This window comes from Glycine max, chromosome 2 (assembly GCF_000004515.6).
Source record: "Glycine max cultivar Williams 82 chromosome 2, Glycine_max_v4.0, whole genome shotgun sequence".
Lineage (NCBI taxonomy): Eukaryota > Viridiplantae > Streptophyta > Magnoliopsida > Fabales > Fabaceae > Glycine > Glycine max.
Window position 1 is genome coordinate 38284374 of NC_016089.4, and position 14085 is coordinate 38298458.

The 14085-nt window shown below is 32.5% G+C and overlaps 1 protein-coding gene across 1 annotated transcript; it reads right to left on the minus strand.

Annotated features, from left to right (window-relative positions):
- Positions 1 to 6443: 6443 nt before the first annotated feature.
- On the minus strand, positions 6444 to 11276 carry LOC100783079 (calcium-dependent protein kinase 1). The gene is made up of 7 exons (XM_003518113.4): positions 10307 to 11276; positions 9062 to 9205; positions 8606 to 8758; positions 8136 to 8251; positions 7763 to 7930; positions 7092 to 7316; positions 6444 to 6761 (listed from the first exon to the last, which is right to left on the minus strand). Exons 1-7 carry the CDS (start codon positions 11133 to 11135, stop codon positions 6633 to 6635), a joined length of 1764 nt encoding a protein of 587 aa, XP_003518161.1. The 5' UTR covers positions 11136 to 11276; the 3' UTR covers positions 6444 to 6632.
- Positions 11277 to 14085: the final 2809 nt, after the last annotated feature.

The window sequence follows — 14085 nt, forward strand, 5'->3', positions numbered from 1 at the left end:
TAATTCTCCTAGGTTCTTTGAACCTCTTTGCCCACTATACCCTAGTGTACCCTATAAATCATCTATTTCTCAACATAAGCCTCACCATCTCATAGATGGAACATAATCATATATCTCACCATTTTATAGATGGAACATAATCACATACCTCACTATCTCACAGATGGACCATGATCATATACCTCACCATCTTATAGATGGAACATAACCACATACCTCACCATCTTATAGATAGAATCTAACCATAACCATACCATCCCACAGATGAATGCTAATAACAAAACACGACATCTCACAAATGAGATAAAACTAACGGTTCCTTACTCTTCCTTCAATCTTCCTGCTACATTGTGTGGGTAGCCCCCTCATGCTACATACATCACACAAAACAAACATTCATACACACACAGAGAGACACAAGGCTCAAGCCTACGTACTACTCTCAGGGAACCATTCTAGGCCCATCAAGTGATAGAAATCACTTTTCACACAAACCTACCAAAAATTTGGCAACATAATGACTATATTTACAATATCCTAAAATTTATAACAAGCAATTTGCCCAAGGTTGAAAACCTCTGGACCCAAACCACAATGCATACAAATAAAATAACAACACACACACACACACACGCACGTGCACACATGCACGCGCGCACACACACACACACAACATAACATAAATTCACACGCCATAGATATAATTGTTGGAGTTCATAGCCTGTTGGTCTTATCATTCAACAACAACAACAATAATATACATGCCTTTCAGAAAATGTATCACCAGGAAAATTATTACAATTTCAGAGCATACATCAGTCATCAGAGTTTGTAGTTTATCTCAACAATCATATAACAATTAAATCAAAGTTCCAAAAATAAATAATTCTATGGTAACTTTATCCAGATGTACGGTTTCCAATGTTAAGCGATCTATTGTCTAAAATCACTCTGTCGCTCAATTTTATAAGGTTTTGCTCCTAAACTTATTCTTAATGCTCTTGGTGCTCTGGGAATTGGTTTTTCACAAATCTTATATGTGACCTTACATTTTCACACCTAATAAAATCATTTTTGAAGTAAAAAATTTAGTAAAACCACTCCATACAACTCTCACTACTAGATTATTTTCGTGATAATTTATCTGGTAAAAAGTTTTAAAACTTATTTTATTCATAACATTTTCTAGAAAACTCCAATTTAATTGAAACTTAAGGCTAACCCTACATTTTAGGACTCAAGGAAATCATTTTTGGAATCAAAAACTTAAGAAAAATAGCTCAGCACATGGATCCAGAATAGAGCAGCAAGCACGAAAATTTTCAAGACAACAACATACTCAATAGGGTTCAAGAGTTGAAGAGACCCCCTTTACCTTGATGATACTCCAAGAAATTTAGAGGGAATAATGAAGGAGTTTAGGTTCTATTTTTCAACCTTCAAGAGTGAAAAAATAAGATTTGAAACTACAAGTGAGAATAGAGCAAGAAAGTGAAATGAAAATCAAGCTTAGAGTTGAAAATGGAGGTCATTTACCTAAGCTTGATGGGAGGGCTCAAGAACACTTGGGAACGCTTGGGAGAAGAGTGGAAATGATGTCTTCTTCCCTCTTGACCAGTTCGTGAAAATGGAGGAAGAATAAGCATGAATGGTGAGTTTTGGAGTCTAAATGAACTTATAGAAGAAGCTTAGAGCATGGTCCATTGGATTAAGGTGTTGGCCTATCTCAATCACTTAATTTTGACTCATGAATGACCCTTGTTCAGCCATGGAAAATGTGTACATTGCCGTCAAATGTGGTGTGCTTCACTTATGAATTTTTTACTTAAAAAGGTTAAAGTAGAGTTTTGTCAAAAATGAGTATTCTTACTTTTTACCAAAACTAGTAAATTCTATCCTAAATGCCTTGATTATTGTGCTAAATTTCTTGACTATTGTGCTAACCTCCCTAGTAATACATGTATTAAGAGTAAACCTCACATAAAGTCTACTCACACAAAGACAAATTACACTGCGACTCAATGCACAATGCAATTCTTACACAGATGGAAATCTAGCTTAGACAATTTCTATTTCTCTACCAAACTTTACTAAACTAATCACATACATATATATACATAGCATGGAATTTTATGATTAAAAACATATAATTACTTAAATTAAATTCATACACACACAAATAACACAACACAAAGTTTTCTCTGTCAGTCTAAGTTGTAATTTTTCAAGGTGTTACTACTTTAACTTATTTTAATTATTCTACATCATATAATTGGACACTTTAATTAGTCACCAATTAATTAAACTAAAATTCTATTTTTAAACTAGTTGTATAGTCATTTACGAAAATGTTCTCCACTTTAAACTCTTATGACTTAATTAACCCTTTTCTAATTCTATGAAATCTATATCACCATTAATCAACCTTAATTATCCTCACTTAATTTCTAACCTTACTTACATTAATTTCTAAAAATACTACCCAATCACACAACAAAATAATAATACTATCTACCACATGGACATGGAAAATTGGGATGATATATAAGCCATAAAAGAAGTAGGCTAAATTGTTTAAAGGAGCCACATTAAAACTACCACTTTTGCTATTCAAACTATCCACATGGGTGTTTTCTTACATAATTCTGAAATTACCTTTTTCTTGGAAACATTATTTTGTTGTACAATTATACAACAAATAGTGTTTCCGTTGTTGACTGAGGGGTGTGAAAAAAGTTAGACAACAAAAACACGATTTCGTTGTACATTGTACAATAGAATTGTGTTTCCATTTACAAAAGGGGTGTAGTGTACACCAAAATTGTATTTCTATTATTTTATTTTTTCACCTTTCACTCAAAAATGAAAATATGATTCTGTTATACATTGTACAACAACGAAATCGTATTTCTATTATTGGTTCAACATCTCTATCACTAAAACAACAATCACCTCGACACCACAAACCTTGATCACCATCCCAAATCCAATGATAGTCACAAATCCAACAACATAGATTCAAAACACATCACCCTAAAACCCAAAAACTCCTCAACAAGACCTGCAACAAAATCCAACAAAACCCAGAATAAATTGTTGTGATAGAAAACGACATGGCAGTAAAGGAGTTTAGCCTTTGCCATAAATGTTAGTGAGGAAGGGAGGAGAAAAGGGGTTGAGGAAGAGAGAGAGTATGAGCCAGAGGGGAGCAATTTGATGTAAATATAAAGATAGAGAGTCATGTGCGGGGAGCCTTAGAGGTTGAGGTCACACGAAAGGGTCGTGGGTCCTGGGTAGGGTGACAACATGACTTTGTTAGACTGTGGTGGTGCTATTCGTGGTCGGTGTTGGGTTCAAATCTAATGCGAAGATGGTGCAATGGTTATGGATTGGGTGTTGGTGCAGTGAAGGGTTGCACACAGATTTAGTTGTAGTGGGGATGCGCAACAATACTGGATTTGGACGGAGGTGGCGGTGCACAGTGGTGCTGGAGGACGAGGGTGGGGTGGCTCAATGAGAAGTTTGAGGGAAAGGAAATGGGGTGTAGGGATTTGGAGAGTAGGCAAAAGAAGGATTTCACAAAGCTTGGTAGTGCCAATAACACTATTTGGTAGTGAGAATATGAGTCTCTATTGTTCAACCCATATGTATTTTGATGAGTTGATGACGAGGTGGGGTTGATTGATTCCTTTTTTCACCCCTACTTCAGTAGATATACAATTTTTTATAATCATATAGTGTTCTAAATCCTAACGTAAATCAAATTAGTTCTTATATTAGCTACCATAATGAGGTTTTATTATCAAAGTGTCGTTGTTGGTACAAAAGTCTATATATGTTTATTTAAATTTAGACTTGTGTTTTTCCATTTATTTCATTTGAAACTTATTATATCTAATGAAATTCTTTTATGTACATTAAATTAATTGGTTCCAATTGAACGCATATGATCAGTCATGAAGGAAAAAAAAGTTTAAGCTCAACCGAACCCAGTTTGGCTCCAATTTACTTGTGTAAGTGTTCCTAGTTAATTTTGCACAACAGTATATTGAGTCCCTCCTTTTCTTAATACAATACTGTTATATGGTTATAGAAAATGACATGAAGCAAATCCAAACAAAACAAAAGACAACGATAATTTGGATGGCAACATATAGATACATAGAACCTACTAGTTTAGATCCCAAAATGGATGATATTGACCACAGTTCAATGTTAGTTCCATTGTCCTCATCATAGAATTAGGCTTGCGGAATTATTGAATGTAATCCCCTGCCCCATATTTCTTTTGATAATGCAGCCAGTGAAAGTTGTCACTTGCTGTCATGTGAAGAATCAAATTATTTGTATGTATATTTTTTTAATTTATATAATATATTTACATAACTATTTTTGGAGCTTAATTTCTATCACCATTAATGTAAAAAATTGAATTTAATTGTTATGTATTGTCAGTCAACCAATAAAAAAACTAGATAGTAGATATATTTTTTAAGATAATTGTTATAAAAATTAATAAATTTATCATATATAATCGTTTGTGATTCAATGATTTATATTATTAGTGTATAAGTTATTTTCTCAACAAAAAGAATTAAATGGCCAACTAATTAAAAAATTATTATTAATATAACTTTTAAATGATTATTATAAAAATTAATAAATTATACATACCCAAGTTTTTTATTTTATTGAATATTAGTATATTACAAAGTTGGTGCATGCATTGGAGTGTGTTTGAATTTGCTGTAAAACACATGCAATCACGATAATATCATGATTCATGAGAAATTAAAAGCAACTCTATAATGCTTTGCCTTTAACATGAAAATTTTTGAGAGAAAGAGAGGGAGAGGGAGAGAGAGTAGTATGGACTTAATTAGTCCAAGACCTTATGGAAGAATGAAGTGATGTATCACTCACTAGTTTCGGCCCTCAGCAGCTGAGAACACAAAATCAACTTGTTCATTTTGTGTTACTTTTTGTGGACCTTCAACGTTTAGCCTTTCTTAGATATGGGAAAGGCAATTTTGGTTTGGGAACTGACGTTTAGACTGGCCAAAAAAAAAAAAGAGAGATTACATTTAGTTTTAATCCATATTGTTTTTTTATTTTATATCTCTCTTAATTGTAAAAAAAAAATTCTAATGCAAATAACAAATTATGATCTTATATATAATTATCCGTGAATTATTACAGTTAGTTTATTCAGATTTTTTTTTTATCATAGTTTATTCAGATTTAATCTTAATTATATATGTATGATTACATGATAAAAATTCCTTATGTGATTCTCATGATACACATTGAGACACACGACGTTATTTTGTGGATAAAAAAATATAGAAAGGAAAAAAAAATTTAATACTTATTATTGTTTAACGATCTTTTTTTTATATAGAATTGTTTAACTTTCTTATTACATTTTTTAAGCAACTTTCTTATTAGATTTGATACAATGAATATAATATATGGTAATAATGGTTGAATTAATAAAAAATATATAATATATAGAAATTATTAAGTGGTGAAGTTATGCCACTGTAATTTAAGCTATACTTGTGGTTAAATTCTCCAAGTTTTATATCTCCAAGTTTTATATGACTGCTCCATAAATTCAGTTTTTAATTGAGCGGTTAAGTTACACTATTTGTATGTTAGAATGGTGAATGATTATCCGTCTATCATCAATTTCAGAAGCCAAATGGGAATACCTTCTATTTCTATTTGTATACTCCCAAAAATAATGCATTACTTGTCAAAATGTATTATGAATTTTAATATTTCCTTCTGTCTCCATAATTATAAGCTAAAAAAATTCAAACTTATTAATGAAATTAGTTAACTTCATCATATTTTATCATTTTCAATTAAAAATGTTTTTTTAAATTATACTTCATTAAAATTTGATATCAAACATAAAAAAAAATAAATCTTATTAAATAAACGATATTTTAAAGATAATATCATTAAATAAAATAAAGTTAATTAATATTCGCTTATATTTGAGAAAAAAAGAGAGATTTTGATTGTCCAGACAGAAGGAAGTATTTTTTTTCTGAGAGAATTTATAATTTGCTATCCGTATATTATAATTTTAATTGTGTATAACATTTTGAAAGTATATAAGAGTTTACCAATAAGGCAATAACTTAGAACTCTCAGGAATAAAATACAGACAGTGGTATTTCTTACATTAGGCATGTCATGATAACACTTTATACTCCATGTGTACGGTAAAGCATGGCAAATACCCATTGAAAAGTCCTCTCTACCAACTCTATAGTCAAGTCATTATCTCATGTTAAACTAGAATTTCTGTTTTACGCTCCAGAAAGATGCATATAGATATAGTACTCTCAAATAAATATTGGTCTAATTGAACTTAAGATACCACATTAATATTAAAATTTGAAAAATAAACCAACCCTGTTGCCAAAACAATGTTTTTTTTATCCATAATGCACATAAGATGGCAAAATCCATGAAGCATGCCTATCAACATTTTGTGGAATACGAGTCATTTAGGTTCCTCTCAAGAGACTAAGTACAACAACCGTGGAGAAAATGCTAATTTACCAAAAAAAAACAAAAATGGGAAAAAAGAAACAAGGGAAATTGATCCACTATAATTAACGTACAGGTGGTGCTTCCCTAAATCCAACTCTAAAACTAGTGTTACCCTTTCGACCCCTCTTACCCAAATCTGCATGGCCTTTCTGCATCATAGCCACAAATTCATTGTAGTCTATTCTTCCATCCTGAGAAGGCAAAACATAACCATAACAAAGTCATTAAAAGATTAATGGAAATTGAAATTTCACCATGGCAAAAAATTCTTTTAATATCTATCTAAAAATTGTATTATAGCCACCTAGTAATTTCCATAAGTAAAATTAATATATTCAACACAGTTGAGAAAGTATGATGAAGATGTTAATTTACTTCTCATTCTAATGGTAGTAATCCAGAATTTTGTGATCAACTTGAAGAAAGCTAAAATAGTGTCAATTTGCTCTTTTCTTTTTCTTCTTCTTTTTATTCATTATGTGCTAATCAATAAATTGTGTTACTATCAAATATATACTCACATTATCTTGATCAGCTTCTCGGATCATTTCCTCCAAGCGGACATCTCCAACGCCAAATTCTTCACAAGCTTGTTGAAGCTCATCTTGAGTGATGTATCCACTTCCATCTTTATCAAAATAAGCGAAAGCCGCAACTAAATGATCTTCCCTGTCAACCTTGTTTAGATGCAATGTTGCAGCTATGAATTCTCCATATTCAATTGTGCCACTGTTATCAACGTCAGCCTGTAAACCAAAACAAAATTGGGTTCCATGGATCAAAATAATATACTACTAAAAGATTATACCTTTTCTAATTTTATTACGCACTATCAATATATCATTATAATAAAAATGTCTTATTAAATGATACTTAGAACACCTCTTTGCGCTTGATCATAATCATAAACAATGAATAGCAAACAATAAATTGCTCCCAGGATCCAGGTGCCATGAAAAATTAGTTACGCATCCCTATTTATGCATGAAATCCACTTTAATGTAATTATAATAATAGCATAACCAGCATATAAAAATAAGAGACAAATGCAACAAATTCTTTGAAGGTCTCCTCTTAACACTATTATTATGTGAAAATTGAAATCCTAGGCTAGCCCCACTAAATGGAAGACATGGAGAAAATGTATGTTTTATGAAATTAAGGAATAAAGAAGATGATTCTGAGTACTTACTGCTTGCATAAGGTCGTAAATTTCAGATTCATTGAGATTAGCACCAAACATTTTCAGTCCAACCTTGAGTTCTTCAAATGTAATTTGACCACTGTTGTCTGTGTCTATCATTTTAAACATTTCTTTCAACCCTGCAATTTCTTCTTCAGAAAGATTCTGTGCTATAACCTGCAGAGAACAACAACAATTTAGCAAAATTTGACAATCTAAGCAGAAATTTTCTCATATTGAGCACCAAAATCTAGCAACAAGTTGACATATTCAACTTTGCAAATAAAAGTAAAAATTTCACAACCTATAGTTATCAATCCCTAAAGAGAGGAAAAATAGATACTCTCACGAGAGTGGATTATAGAATAGAAAAAAAACTTACTCTGAGAGCCATTTTCTTGAGTTTATTCATTGCATAAAACTGCTTCAGGCGACTCAAAACTGCAGAATCCAGAGGTTTGTCTGGAGCAGCTCCATCAACTTGAATCCAGGGGTGACCTGCAAAAAATCAGAACATCTTCATTAACAATGTGGTAGAATACCTCAAGTTTAACAATGTTATGATAATTTTTATTCACATGTTACAGTTCTGACAATACAATGCTTAACCTTTCATCCAAATATGCAATATACCCCATCAGTGTGTTGGATAAAACTAAAATATTTAACATGAAAAACTGAATGAGTAACTTCTTAAAAATATTTTCATTTTAAGTTCTGTGCTGCAGGTGTATTAAAGAAAACTGTTGTAATCTAACAAAATAAATAAGGTTGTTCTGAAGAAAAAATATACTAATATATAATCACATGCCAAATGTGGTATGAGACTAATAACTTTTATTTCAATCTTACGAAGAACTTCATAAGCTGTTATCCTTTTAGTAGGATCTCTGACAAGCACCTTCCTAACCAAGTCTTTTGCACTTTCAGATATAGCAGGCCAAGGATCCGATGAGAAATCAAGATCAGAATGCAAAATCGCCTCGAATATGTCTTGCTCCGATTCTATTACCAAGGAACAGAATAAATAGTAAAATGTTAAACCAGGAAACTTTCAAAGGAAAAAAGAAGAGTCTAGTTTTCATGCATTGTCATTGTATTTTTACATTGCCAACCAATTAGAAATCATCTCAGGTATAACTTTTAATATAATTATTATGTAAGTTAACAAACTTATAAATATGACACAATCTGTAATTGGATGAAAATGTGACAAACCTTTATACTGTCACTACATTCTAATATATTCAATAAAAGATAACCAAAATGATTGGATGATAATGTGCTAGCTATGTTAAGAACTATTACCACCCCAAAATGGAGGCACCCCACTTAAGAGAATGTAGATTATGACACCAGCACTCCATACATCTGCTTCGGGGCCATAACGCTTACGTAGAACTTCAGGTGCTACATAATAAGGACTTCCTACTACATCACCAAAAATTTCACCTGAAAATAATGAGTGTTTCTATATTAGTGACAAAAGTTAGGGGCGATCATAAGAGTAGAACAATGCAGAAACTCTATGCAATGTCAAACTAGTTTATTGGGAATTAAGATAGCCGGATGCAAAATAAACAAAGCCTCTTAACCAATGCACAAACTAGTACTTCTCTTCACAAAAATGACTTCTTTTCAAACCCAAAACAGTGCATTGTTCGTCACATTTTATTACACAGATCAACACAAAATTGCTTAGCATAAATTGAACTTAGAATTTCACATAATGGCAGAGTTCATATCTCATTATTTCCCCTTTTGGAAGTACTTGTTTATTATAAAAAAGTCAAGTAATCAGATCAAACTATCTAGCCGTTTGGTTTCAGTTTTTATTTCTTTCAAATAGGAAACCGTAGGAAAGCAAGACAAGTATATGTTAATACAAAAAATGTGACTACCATTAGTTTGCATACTAGGTACAATATGGAAATGATTTCTAAAAATGTGACTACCATTAGTTTGCATACTAGGTACAATATGGAAATGATTTCTCCACAAGCAAAAAAAATATAGTTAATCAATCATGCACATAAGCATTTCCCACATCCTACTTATTCTCTACGATCACCACATCATTGGTAATATAATCACATAAAAAAGGGCCCACTTATTCTCTACGATCACCACATCATTGGTAATATAATCACATAAAAAAGGGCCCATTATTCTGTCAAAGGAGAATATTGAGTTCCACAACATAAGGCACACTATACACCTAATGGATATTAATAAGAATCAATGATCCACATAAGGAATTGATAAAAGAGAAATCCTATGGTACTCTTGGAAATTTAAGGGTTAGGTTATTGTTATTGAGAATCTCTCTCTCTCTCTCTCTCTCTCTCTCTCTCTCTCTCTCTCTCTCTCTCCCCCCCCTCTCTCCTTTGGTGTGCCAAACTCATTCAACTATTGGCCCAAAAAACAAATTTATCAAAACCTTTAGATTTCTTTGGATACCATAACAACTCTCTTGATAAAATCGAAAAGTAGGCAACTGAAGATACATGTTAATTGCACGAGGGGGAGAAAGAATGGAACATTTTGACGAACCTGGTTTGAAAAAAGCAGACAGTCCAAAATCTATTGCCTTAAGAGGGGATTCTTCTTGCTGATTAACAAAGAGAAAATTCTCAGGCTTAAGATCCCTATGCATCACTCCAAGGGAGTGGCAAGACTCAATCACACCAACTATAGTCCTTGCAAGCTTAGCAGCCTTTCTTTCAGTGTAATGCCCCCTTTCCACAATCCTATCAAACAACTCACCCCCTGCACAGAGCTCCATAACAACATGAACCGCGACAGCGTCCTCGAAAGCCTCCTTGATGGAGATCACGTTAGGACTCCCAGCCAAGTGGTGCATTATCTGAATCTCCCTCCTTACATCCTCCACATCCTCATCTGTCAAAAGCTTCCTCTTCAATATTGATTTGCATGCATACTCTTTCCCAGTGATCTTCTCCACACAAAGGAAAGTGGTTCCAAACTGGCCTTGTCCAAGCTTTGGTCCCAAATTGTAAAACTCCTTAAGGTTACCGGTTTTTCGTTGCAAAACAGAATCTGTTTTGAGGCCTGCACTTGCTAGCCTCTTCACATTGTGTGGCCTCTTTGGTTTTGTTGGCTGCTCCTTTGTTTCTTCCGAAGGCGGTTTAGTCTCTTTGGATTGATGAGGAGGCTTCACATCCTCCCTCTCGATTTTCACCATCTCCGGAGGCTTGTTTTGAACAGTTTCTGCGGCTTTTGCACTCTTTTTGCCACTTTTGTGTGCATGAGAAGCATCTTTCTTGTGTCCACGTGACCACCAGAATGAACTTGAATTAGAAGAGCCATTTGTTCCGTCTTTAGAAGAAGAGGTTCTCGATCCAACACAGTTGTTTCCCATCTGACACTAGATACTACTCCTTGTTCCAAACATCTAATATAACAAACAAAAATCAAATAAAAACCCCCATTTCATTTTTCACCTCAAAGTGAAAAAGGAAAGAAAAAAGGACAAAATTTAGATACACTTTCATAAGTGTTTCAATACTATTCTTTAATTAGAATTGTAGTTTTTATCTATGTTCACCTTTGATGCAAACCTTTATTACACTATTATCAAGGTAAAACTCCAATTTTTTAAGAATAACTCCTAAGGGACAACATCTATGTTTTGTCCCAGGAAAAAAATGTTGTTCATGATACCTTATCAGCTCGATGGTACAACGCAATTGAAGCCAGAATACACGTTGAACGACGAAGATTTTGTTTCTGCCACATGGTATGAGGCATGAACATGCAAGTGTGCTGAGACAAGGGCATCAAAGATGGGAAGGAAACGAAAAGAAAAAAAAAAAGCCTTTTTATGATTTGTGAAGCATGAAAATAACCATCATTAATGGCCGGAACAAATTAATTAAACCCTTTGTGGTACCAGCTTCAAGGAATACGTTAAGAGGAAAAAATGATGAAAAGGAGAAAAATGCACGTAAATGGAAAAGGGTTTTGATTTTGAAGGAAATGGGAGGGTGAAAATGAGAGCTTAACGTGGAATGAAGAAGGAAAGAGGAGGAAAAGAAAAAAGACAGGAAGTTATGGCGGTTTTTTTTTCTGTTAGAGAGAATGAATAAAAAAATATGCAGAAAACGCGTTGTTGGTAATCGGTTCAGATTTGGTAGTTTTCATAATATGGTTCAATTGGATTGGACGGTTCAGATTTGGTAGTTTTCATAATATGGTTGTCACGTTGACGTGCAAATTGAAACTTTGCAATCTCTATCGATCTGTCTCCAGAACGTGGTCAATCGCCGGCGTCCGGCGTCCGGCAGCAGGCCCTTGCCGGTGATCATTTTCTTATTCTCTTTTGATGTTTTTGGATTTTTTTTTTTTACTTTCCATATAGATAGACAGATGGGTTGTGTTCGGATTAGGAAAATGGATTTAGCCTACGGGCATGCGATTTGGTGTCTTCCACGTGCACCACACGTTAATGAATGTCAAATTAATCGTGACTATAAGCTCACCGGAGTGTAGATGTATGGGTAAATATTATTTATGAATATTTGTATAAAGTATTTTAAATATATAAATACTTTCTTAATTGTATGTTAATAATATTTTATAATCAAATTCTTTTTCATTTATTTAATTATGGATTTAAAGCATGATATTTTAATTATTAATTATTCTAAAGAGAAACTCATACCAATATAAGAGAATGTTCATTTGTTTTACGTTTTTTTTTCTCTCACAAAATTTACATTCATTATTACTTTTTTCATCAATCAAATATATATTTTTCATGTTTTATATGTATTTTTAAATTCTTGTAAATATATAATTTTTTTTATTAAAAGTTCGATCATCAAACCTTACCCAATAGTGAACTAAAAGTTCAATTATCAAACCCTAGAGATCAATTATATTTTTAAGTAGTCAAAATTATTGAACCAGAAAAATTAAAATATTTTTGTGGTTTTGGTTTTAAAAGAAAACAAGTAAAATACGCAAAAGAGATTTGAATGATATTAAAAGCGTCTGAAATTATGATTCACCAATAGTAATTTTTTCCCAATCCGAATTCCTATGAAATTCCTACAAAGTTGATTATCAATTCCCAAAGTCAATCAAAAACCTATATATGATCAAGGTCTAATGATGTTCTTGCTTTAAACCAATACTCCAATGATAAAAAATGTATTGTTTCAAGTCATGGGATATAATCAAAACAAGGAATGATCAATTAAAGGTTAATTAATCTATCGAAATTTATCCAAACAATTTGATCATGCAATTTGGTGTAAAATATTTTCTACCTAGATCTACCTAACATACGGAGATTATCACCATAGTACATTTGATTAAGCATAGGACTGATTAGTTCTCAAATAAACAATAAGAATAAGGAAGAGAATTAATCAACATAAATAACTGAAGAATTCCATTAAGATCAAAGAAAGGGATACAATTGGATAGTTGCATTGAATCCCTCAGCCTAAGATGACTAGTCACCCGTGGTCAAAGCAAAATTAGAAAATCTATAAGAAATTAACATAGACATATCACAAGAAAAGAATGACAATCACAATCCGTCCTTGCGGTGTTGCCTATGTCTTACAACCCTCAAAAGTACTCTCTAATTCAAAAATATGATAAAAAGGTACTAAAGATACAATCCCTATTTATAACTTTCCAAAATGTGTTAGTTAGAAAAGGCACACTGCAATCGTGATGTAATCCACCATGGCCATGGTCAAAAAGTTGTGGCGCTGAAGCTCTGAGAAGTTGTGAATTGACTACAACCCTCATGGGTTGACCATGACCGTAGTGAAATTTACCATGATTGTTGTCGGATGGTTGAAGTCATTCTAGAGGATAGTTCTTTTCTTCTCATGGTCGTGCTGCTTACCACGGTCATGATAATTGTACTGCGGTCATTTGCATGACAATTTCATACCACGGTCATGATAATTGTACCACGGTCATTTGCATGATAATTGTATATATATAAAAGAGAAGTGAGCTGGGATAATCGATGCAAATATTCTTTTTCGGCTCATTTGCATGGAAATTTCATAATTATGTCATTATAAAAAAAAATTGTAATATATTTAAAATGTATTAATCGTTAATTGACATATATAATAAATACACAAATAAATTGTATTGTTATGGTAATAATAGTATTAAAGCGTACAATTCAATGGGCTGATAATATATTAATGGTTGACTTTAAATTTTGAAAATATAAAAACATAAATGTCTAATTCACATTTCCATGCTCTTAACTATATTAGTGGAATTCATTAAATGACAATCATGTCTCATATCATTCCCATACAGGAAGCAAATTA

Coding starts and splice junctions, on each gene's coding strand:
- LOC100783079 (XM_003518113.4), bottom strand. CDS start 11,135: ATGGGAAACAACTGTGTTGGATCGAGAACCTCTTCTTCTAAAGACGGA. Junction 8,759..9,061: donor GGTGCCTCCATTTTGGGGTG/GTAATAGTTCTT, acceptor CCTTGGTAATAG/AATCGGAGCAAGACATATTC. Junction 7,931..8,135: donor TCAAGAAAATGGCTCTCAGA/GTAAGTTTTTTT, acceptor TGTTCTCTGCAG/GTTATAGCACAGAATCTTTC.